The 10,482-nt window shown below is 39.8% G+C and overlaps 1 protein-coding gene across 3 annotated transcripts in view; it reads left to right on the forward strand.

Annotated features, from left to right (window-relative positions):
- LOC106532321 (neurexin-2) overlaps positions 1 to 10,482 on the forward strand; it is a 135,628-nt gene that overhangs the window by 100,026 nt on the left and 25,120 nt on the right. For all 3 annotated transcript variants that reach the window (XM_014028353.1, XM_014028352.1, XM_014028354.1), the window contains one exon: positions 7,705 to 8,030. In XM_014028353.1, coding sequence (XP_013883807.1) covers positions 7,705 to 8,030 — 326 coding nt within the window. The remainder of the gene's footprint in view (positions 1 to 7,704; positions 8,031 to 10,482) is intronic.

A 10,482-nucleotide genomic window follows, 5' to 3' on the forward strand; every position in this document is an offset into this window, starting at 1 on the left:
TTTTATAATTTCTGATCATTTCAGTCTGTAAGGTTAAAACAGACAAAGAGTTGGTGTGTTATCATGTGTTCTTTCTTTAGCCTAAACAAAACTGAGTGACGTTCTGACGTCTGACGTAAAAGGTAACACCTCTGGGGTGTAACCAGGAAGAAAGATACATTATAAGCTCAATTCATTAATATAGTTAAAAGAAGTTGTCAGTGTTTGGCAGAGTGTCTGCTCAGAGCAGAGCTCCCGTGTTTGTTTTGATTTGGCTCAAGGTTGTACGCTAAGGCCTGTGCTGCTCAGTGCTGAATGAACCTGATTGGAGTCAGAAGACTGAAAATAAAGTTTTAAAGAAGAAATCCGGATTCCCGTTTTATTCAGACATACCATTTTGAACAAAGCGTATTTTTCCAACACCACTTTTAGACTTAAATCCTTGTTGCATTATGATGGGTCACAAATTGACAATTAGCTTGGCCCTTTAAAGAAATGTACATTTTTAATCACAAAAGCAGCCATGCTGGAGTCTAGTCTTATTAAACCATCCTAAACATCAATATGTTGTCTTTGATTTTGAAAAGTTTGTACTAGTCATTTTCAGAGCCTCTGCTTGAGATGCGTTAGTCATTTAATGTGTTTTCAAAGCCTAATTCAATCTCTAAATGAGAAGCAATCACTAACAATAGACCAATCCCAATGGCTTTAACAGATTTGATACACAGATATCCATCTTTGGCCTGAGCTCAGTATTTACATCTTCAGTGGCTTTGTGCAGAAGCCTGATTATCATGATCTCTGCACTGCAGTTAATTAAGGCTTGCACTGAATAACTCATATAATAAGCTATAATAAGCTGACACTCTGCCATGCAGCACCAGAACCCAACCAACCAACCCCACCGGGGCCCATCTTATGCTTATCACCTTAAGAGCCTTGGGAATGGAAGCAGCAGCCACCCAATCCCTTGAAACAGGTCCAATAGACCCTTCATCAATGCTAAAGCCCCAAGACACAGCTGCACACCACACACACACACACACACACACACACACACACACACACACACACACACACACACACACACACACACACACACACACAGCATAAGAATCTGGTCAAATACTCCCAGCTTGAAAAGGCAAACCATCGCTGACTTATTTCATAAGTCATTATGTACACATGCCCTGTTCTCCGCTGCACTGTCACATCCAGCTCCATCATATCAGGCGCCGCGATTGCTTGTCATGCAGAGGCTTCTTTTCCTGCCGCCCCACCCCCACCCCCCACCATCCTCATGCCTGCCACCAAAATTGGCTCTAAAACTGCGTGTCACTTTTGATTTGACCTGGCAGACCCTGAAACAATAACTTCATCAGGGCTTGTTAGAGTCTCATCCTGACCAGGCAGAGACCAAAACAAACAATGATTTCCCTTCATCTTGCCTAGAGGGCACCTTGCTGTTTGCTTTTTCTTTTTTGTTTGTTTGTTTTTTGCTTTGTCTCTGCCCCCCATCTGAGATGAAAATGGTCACCGCCGGCTTCTTTTGTGCTTAAGGCTTGGCTTTCTAGTTATTTGTTTCAACGAACCAGAAACCAATAAATAGGACTCAAGACTCTGTGTCTTGCTCCTGTACGATTAAATGCAACCTATAAAGTGTGCTGTATTCATGGACGGCTTGTCAGAGTGCTCCACTGGCTCAGAGTGCAGCAGTGACCCAACTTGTCTGCTGACTTGACACACTCGAGGGTGTTCGGTGAAGACTAACCAGAGATAGAAAAGATAATGTATCTTCAGCTTTTTGAACATGAGAAGTCAGAGCTAACTGGACTGGACTGAGTTTTTGCGTGTACATGTGGAAGGTAGGCAGGTTAACCTCCACAGTCATTGTTTTCTCCTGTGCTTTCAGGCTGATGGGGGTAAAAAAGAAAAAAGAAACACTTTACGTACTTTTTCATGCTCCTCTGATTTATTTCAATATCCCCCCTGCAGCTAACATGCTAAGTGATGAGATAATCGAGTAAGACACACTTATTATGTCAACAGTGCATATGCCAGACATTAAGTCTCATCATTATAGTGTTAGGGGACAGGAACCGAGGCCCCCGTGGGTCCTCCGACGGACCTAATGATGTGCTAATGGGACGGCATGCGTAATGGCCCATCTCGGAGGATATTTTTTTCTCCAGAACCTCTCTGGAAACAAATTGTGCTTTAACACCCTCACGCTAACATACTCACATGTATTATTTTGTCTGATCGTCCCACCCACCTGGGCGTTACACGAATGTCAAACCAAGTGCACTCATGAAGGAGAGTAAATCATAATTAGAGTGATAAAGCACCCTCTAAGCTCGCCTAATAGAAAACAAACGTAGCAGAGTCTTTCCCTTGTGTTTCTATGTTGATGAAAAAGAGAACCGCTCCAACAAGTCTGCAATAATACACAACAAATAAAAGGACTACCATTCCCTGGAGGAATGCTTATCGACCACATCCTTTCATTCAAATTTTAGACCAAGATCAAACCATGTTGAGAAATGACAGTTATTGACTCTTTGCAACTACGTCACCTAATCACACAGAGGTGCCATGACAGACATCGAAAGTGAGGAAGGGGACTATAGAACGGAGCAACTGCAATTGTTTTCCCAAGTTGTTTCCACCAGTATACCATGGACGTTTTAGGTAGAGGGCTTATACATTTGGGCTTTATTTGTATACACTGAAAGTTCTAWTGAGTGGAAGCACCACTATCCGGCACCTTTTATAGCAGACAGAAAGCTGAAGTTTACCGAAACATCCACACCACTGAATTTAGTCTTTTCTTTCATGTAGATCAACTATTTTGTCTGCTTTTCTTTCAATTGTAGATGCTTGTTCACCCACATCTGCTGAGCTAATTTTGGCGTGTTATAGGAAGCGTAGGGTAAATAGAGCAGTAGCGCAGAGCACTGGTGAAACGGCTATTGATATAAATGTCAATTTTCTTACTTGGTAAAAAGTGTTCACTGCAAATACATGAATACATCATGGGCTGCTAGTCCCAACCCATTCTCACTCCCATGTCGTCACATATTGACGCTTTTCCAAGGTTCCCTCTACGTCCGATTTTGACGCGCCGGGTACCCCCGTCACGTCAGTTACTGACGAGATGGGGCGAAATCTGTTGTCATATTTTCAGAAAGTGTAGAAAATGCGCAAAAACTACCGTTTCGAAGCCTGAAATTACCTTTGTTCACTTTAGACATCCTGTCCCTGACCCTAGTACCTAAAATTAACCATTTTTAGAAAATGTAGGAAATTCACGTCAACATGTTCCAAAGCCTGAAATTACCTAATATTCACCATGGACATCCTACCCCTGATCCCAGTACCTAAACTTAACCATTAATCCTGATCACTCATGTTAACCTCAGACCCCCGACCCAAAGACCCCTGGTGGCGCAACCCAGAAAAGCCGCGGGCGTCAAGGACTGACGCGAGGGGGGTACCCGGCGCGTCAAAATCGGACGTAGAGGGAACCTTGGAAAAGCGTCAATATGTGACGACATGGGAGTGAGAATGTGTAGCTAGTCCTTATGGTTGATGGCTGCTATCCATCGCTGTCTTTTGTCCTCATCCAAATAAAGGCAATGAATTGACAGGTTAGGTTTGTTTCCTTGTTTGTTTGTGCAGCCGACTATGTAGCCCCCTATGACCAGCTTTCCTCATAAATCAACTAAATAAAATCGATATTAGGCTATAAACTGTGTTTAACTAATCGTACAGAATTTTAAATGTGCATAGGTTGTTTTGACGTTCGTCTTTACAGAGTGGGCCGCCTTCTGAAGAGCGTGATGTCACATGCAAAGGGTCAATAGCCAATTTGATCAAACCTTGAAAATAATGTTTTGTAATCCCATGCAATAACACAATGACTCACTCGAAATACATGTTTTAATTGACTCAGCTATTATCACTACAAATTGTTAGATATAGTGTCTGCAAAACTGAATTAAAGTGATTTTTGTGACACTAATGTTGACTAGCTGTGGCAACCCTTTGGATTAATTGACTCCAAAGGTTAGTCAGTTGTCGATGCACTGTCTGTCCAATGATAGCTTTCAGCAAGTTTTATTAAAATCTGTCCAATGGTTCATTAGATATTTTGCTGAAAGGCAGAGTTGATTCCAAAGTGACTGCTGACATTTTAAGCGAACATCTCAGCAGTGATGGGGAGTTCCGGTAATTCGCTAAAAGCAGAACTAGCTACTTATTTAGGACATTAGAATTTTTGCTAATGTTGAAAGCTATTGGCGAACTAATTTGCTTCTGCTATGTTAGGTTCCACTAATTTTATATATGCTAAAAATTCACAAGTGTAAAAGTTCTATTTTTATATATTTTGCCATTTTAAACTGGAATTGCCACAAATTATCCAGAGCTAAAGCTTTGGTTTCGTTTGGCCAATTTGCCACAGATGATCCCACCCACCTTCGAATTAAACCAATAGAAAACTAACAACAAGCTTGTGTCAGTCTCCTCTGTTTAACTGGTAGGAGATGAAGATGTGTGACAGATGATTTAGTGGTTAGCAATAGCTTCCCTTAACTTTTTAGTATTTATCGGCAGAGCGTTATCTGAACTGAGATTCTTGTTTAGAAGATTAGATGATTAGAGGTTATTGAAGCTAATTTTTGGTTAGCTGTGTGCCCACCACTATATCTCAGTAACTTCCGTATGTGTTGTAAATGACTCTCAGCTACAATCAAACCACATTTTAGCACATTTTTTAAATCAATGGAATTATTGTATTTTTTGTCTTACTGAAGTTGAGGCTGCCTGTGGCAGTCACCTTAAATTTTACTGACTGCAAAATGTAATCAGTGTAATGACATTTAGTGATTATTTCCTGAAAGTTTCAATAAAAAGACAGGTTTTACTAAGAAATGGACAGAGTTGACTACTACTAATTAATGTCAAGCTTTTGAACAAAGACCTTGAGCAATCTGTTAGCGCTTATGCTGTATGTGCCACAGATCAGTCTCAGCTACTACCATGTCAAATTTTAATTGAAAATTTATAAAATTAACTAGATTTTTGTGTTTTCTAAGGTTAGTTGGTTGTTGTTGCTGTTTTGAATCAGGCAATAAAAGATACTCAGAGGTTTCCTGTTTGTGATTTAAGCATGGGTTATAAACGTTACTTACACACACACACACACACACACACACACACACACACACACACACACACACACACACACACACACACACACACACACACAAACACACACACACACACACACACAAACACACACACACACACACACACAAACACACACACACACACACACACACACACAGTACCCTACTTCCTTATAGACTCTGTAATTCTAGAGGTTTGTAGTCTGTGATTTGAAAAGTCAATACTTGAAACTCAAACACACACACTAGTGATATACTTCTTTCACAAACAGATACACGCCCTCTTTCCTTACAGCCATTGATTAATCCATAAAAAAAAGCTCTTTGGCTTCTCCGGTCCTCCTCCTCTGAGTAAATTACCTCACTGGATCTATTTTCAGCCCATCTCAAAGCGTCCCTCTAACCTTTGTTCTCACTGCTCTTTGTGACACAGAGTAGGGGATCGTCTTTTAAATCCCCAAATGTGTCACAGAAGTACAAATAAAAAAACGGCAAATTTAAGGCCTAATATTCTTTGAAGAAATGTATATCCCCCATTGTCTGTGTTTTACATAGCTATTTCTGTGAATAATTTGAAAATAACAACGCACAATCTCGTGTGATATCTTGCATGATATGTTGCTCTTGGAGTATGTGTGTTTAATGACACTCACCTACTAACATCCATTTTTACCTCAATATCTGCCGAATTCTCTAAATTCTAGTTGTTTTTATGTAAGACTGTTAATGAGTTGTGGCATTCATCTTGGTGTGAGTTGACTCCAGTAGTTAATCAGTTGTAGATGACTGTTGACTAATAACTATGTTTCATTAAAATCACAGTGGGGGGAATTTCATTAAAATTCATTAAACCACAGTGGTTTGTTACAAAAAGAGCCAAAATACAAGATGATTGCAACAGATAATGCCACATTTTTAAGCTAACTTGTAACACATTTTGTTGCCCTCAAAATATTTTTGGGGGAACAATGCTCAGCTTTTGCAACACTAAATTTTAGATAATTATCTTGAAATAATCTGAGTTATAGCAAATTATGTTTTCTAAAATCAGTTGACTGCAGTAAACAACTTGATTTTAACTGAGTCCAAAAGTGGATTAGTTTCAAAGGTATGTCCAATTATTGTTTTCTGAAAGCTTCATTAAAATCTGTGTATTTATGAGATATTTTGCTAACAGACAGAGCAGGTGCCAATAGTTAATATCAAAGTCAAGGATACCTCTTAGATACTACCACAAGGTTAGTCTGGAAAATAAATATAGCCATTTTTGTGTTCCCCGATTGATTAGCTGTAGTGGCCACCTTGAATTGGGTTGACTCAGGTTGTGTCCAAATTCAGGGGCTGGGTCCTTCGAAGGACCCGGCCTATCTGGTCTAGGTGGGACAAGTCCTTGGTCGACTGCAAAGATCAGAAAAAGTGGCTGTGAATTTGGACAGTCTGGTCTTTTGCTTTATTCCCACCCTTATCTCGGCGTACGTCCTGCCTCCTAGCTACCATTATGGACCCAACGTAGGGGCACATTATTTTTATTTTTTATTTTCATTTTTAAATTTGGACAGCGTCCGGCACAGTGCTGTGATGTAAGCGGCCTTTGGAGGACACAACCTCTGAATTTGGACACAGCCTCAGAGGCTTAATCAGTTGTAGAGACACTAATCCAATGATTACTTTTTCAGATTTCCATTCACTTCAGTTTGGTGGTTTGTGAGATATTTTGCAAACACACAAAATCTGGGCAAAAACATTATCGCTCTATACACTTGATAACGAAACCTTTGCTGACATCGGCTGAAAGAAATATTTAAAAGAGAAAAACTCCACCTGTCAGACCTTCCTCCCCCCTTCCCCTTGCCACACATCCTAGTAACACATTAGTATTGGGTCCTGGCTAAATGGTTGACCCCGTCCTCCCTCCATCCATCCATCCATCTATCCAGATGAACAATAATGACCACGTAGCAGAGCAGCCTCTGATGAATTAAACATTTCCTTCCAGTGAGAATCTCATTTCCCTGTCTTTCAGATGGCAGTAAGGTGCCATTTTTTTCTGCTTGCAGAGCTACTTTATCATTGTGCAGCTCAGGTGCACTGCAGGTCAAAGACTCATTCTAAAATATTCTATCGGGGGGCAAATCAGATGCATTTCGTTGTAAACCACCAGTCTCAGGGTCAATCTGCAGCCACCCCCACTATCTATTTTACTGCCAGATTCAGGCTACCTTTTTGAGAACTGGGCTCGTGCCCAGCTCCATAATGGCAGTGACAGCTACAAGCCAGGGTCCAATCTCCCTAAAGTGTTACCTGAGACTCCTGTGTGATTGAACCAGTTCCCAAATCCCCTGTTTCATACTGTCCCTGTGTATTATTCTGCTTTGCATTCAACCTGAAACATGAGCTGAATTCTATTCTTTGTCTTCTTTGTTTTTCTTTGTTTTTTTTATTTTGATTTCATGGTCTCTCCATGGTCTTTCTCTCCTCCTTCTGCTTCCCTCTCCCCTTCCGTCATCACTCTTGACTTCTGTCACATCATCAGGTCGCCAGTTGACCATCTTTAACAGCCAGGCGTTCATAAAAATTGGTGGTGGAGAGAAGGGGCGCCACTTCCAGGGGCAGATCTCAGGCCTGTACTACAACGGCCTGCAGGTGCTTAAACTGGCTGCTGAGGGCGACCCCAACATCCAGATCCAGGGCAACCTGAGGCTGGTGGGCGACGTTCCCTCGGTGCTCACCACCGACACCACCTCCACCACCCCGCTGGCTGATATGTCCACCACTATCATGGAGACAACCACCACCATGGCCACGACCACCACCCGCAAACAGCGCTCGCCAACAACCTTGAAGGACAACGTCACACCGGTGAGAAAGAGCATGCTTTATGCTGACTCAGCATTCCATCTCCCATCCCCTTTCATGCCAGAGTTTTACACTAAGATTATTTAATGATAAGAAAACTGCAACTGTTTTTATTAAACCTTGTAAATGTTATGCTCGGTCACATTCAGTATTGTGAGATCTTAACATCTGAAGTGTGTTCTGAATGACTATCATCAACTACCTCACCAAATGTACCTAAATATCTGTAAAACTTACTAAGTATAGAAGTTTTTTTATGTGTGGCCAGTGGTGTCCAAAGTCAGTCCTTAAGGGCTGGGGTCCTGCATGTTTTAAGTGTTGCTCTGGTTCAACACAGCTGAACCCAAGAAGTGCCTAATTAGTAGGCCTACATACTGTTATTTAAGCCATAGCTAAAATAGTGTAAATATCTAAATTCTGGGTATAAAGTAAAATTACTAAACTGCAGTGGTGGGCACAGTTCCCCTAAAGCACCAAAGCTCTAATAGGGGAACTAATTTCTTGATTAGTGCTTGAGGGATTTTGCTATTTTTTAAAATCATTGGTGGATTAGCACTTGCTAAATTTAGAAGCACTAAATGATGTCTTTAAATGTTATTGGTCAACATTATTGTTCACAGTTGAGGGTAAAAGCTGTCATACATTTTGTTCATATGTGTTTCTCTTATCTACAAGGTCACATATGTCAAACTCAAGGCCCGTGGGCCAAATGTAGCCTGTGGGTGACTCCCATTTGGCCCGCCAAGTGCACTAAGTGACAATATTCTGCACACAGTAAATGTTGTCTCATAGTGACTTGAAGAGTGTTTCATGTGTCAGATGGATTATATTAGTGGTTTAGAATTAGCTTTTGCTAAAATTTTCAATACATTAATGCTTTAGAATTAGGGGACCTAAATATTTGAGTTAGTGCTTTAGAATTARRGGACCTAAATATTWRARTTRGTGCTTTAGAATTAGGGGACCTAAATATTTGAGTTAGTGCTTTAGGGTTAGTGCAACTAATATTTAGATTAGTGCTGCCCACCACTGGTAAACTGTACCTTAAATTAAAGTTTACCCAAAACATAGAAAAAAGCTAAAAATGGGAACATTGTAGGTAAAAATGAGCAAATCTGCTGATGAAAAGTAAAATTAGCTAAACAAAAGTTAAAATCTGCTATACTGTAGCAAAAAGCTAAAGTAAGCAAAACAGTAGCTAAAAGCTTTATTTGCCTTAATTATAGCTAACAGTTAAAATGAGCAAGTAAGTAAAAACTTAAATCAAATTAGCAAAATGGTAACTGAAACCTAAAAGTATAAGAATCAGCAAAAATCTAAATCTTATCCAAAACATAAATACAAACAAAAAATAGAAACATTGTTGCTGAAAGGTAAACAGTAAACCAACCGTTAAAAAAGATTACTGAATGCTATAATTAGTTGAACTGTGGCCTAAAGCTAAAATTAGCTAAACTGTAGCTAAATAAAAGAGTTTACAGTAGTTATAAGCTAAAAGTAGCAAGTCCCTGTGTCACACGGTAATGTTTTAGACAACATATGCCAACATATGAATAAAGTTACACACTTGTGTAGATCACATAAGCTTGGTATAAGGTTTAAAAGAATAACAAGCACACTGATATGCAATAACATAAGTTGTTGTGCGCCAGTGCTAGCTAAAATTGTTATACTTGTACAAAGTTTTCAGTATATGCCAACGTGTTGCTGATATGCTAAACATAAGTTACAGATATACTGTATGTGACAAGTGGTGCACAAGTTCATACACTTTACTTTTGCCATTATGAAAGTGGTTAAATGGTAACTAAAAGCTAAAAATATAAAAACAGCCAAAACATTACTGCAGCTAATACATATTTATTAGTGTGTCCTGTTTGACTCAGTCAGCATTCATATATACTTTTCCTTACATTTTTTTGCTATCAAACAATCAATCAGATCATACAGTGCTGTGGCTTTTGTGGTTTTTGAGACTATAATTTTCCTTAAAATAGTTGTCTTTATTTAAAATACTGGCGCAGCATTCACAGAAAAGTTTCTTCAAAGCAAATATTTTGGCACCCTTAATTAATATTTATGACTTGACTTCACAATTATGTTGGAGGCTTTCATTTATGGCCTGATGATTATCCACATATGCTGAAGTAACAACATGGCAAGCAACAATTAGTGAACAGCAGGGGAAGTGCTGTTGCCCACATACATAATGATTGAAAAGGCAGGAGATCTGGACCCTCTACTCTCATGGGACAACTTAAATACAGAATTCATTTGTTTCAGGGGGAAATACGTTTCCTCCACATCCACACTCATTAGCTACAATATATGTGAAACGCATAGAGTTAAGCTAGCTATGTACTTCACAAGACATAAGACATCTGCTCTCACACGGTTGTGTGTGTGTGTGTGTGTGTGTGTGTGTGTGTGTGTGTGTGTGTGTGTGTGTGTGTGT

Source organism: Austrofundulus limnaeus, unplaced genomic scaffold, assembly GCF_001266775.1.
Source record: "Austrofundulus limnaeus strain Quisiro unplaced genomic scaffold, Austrofundulus_limnaeus-1.0 Scaffold751, whole genome shotgun sequence".
Taxonomy (NCBI): Eukaryota; Metazoa; Chordata; class Actinopteri; order Cyprinodontiformes; family Rivulidae; genus Austrofundulus; species Austrofundulus limnaeus.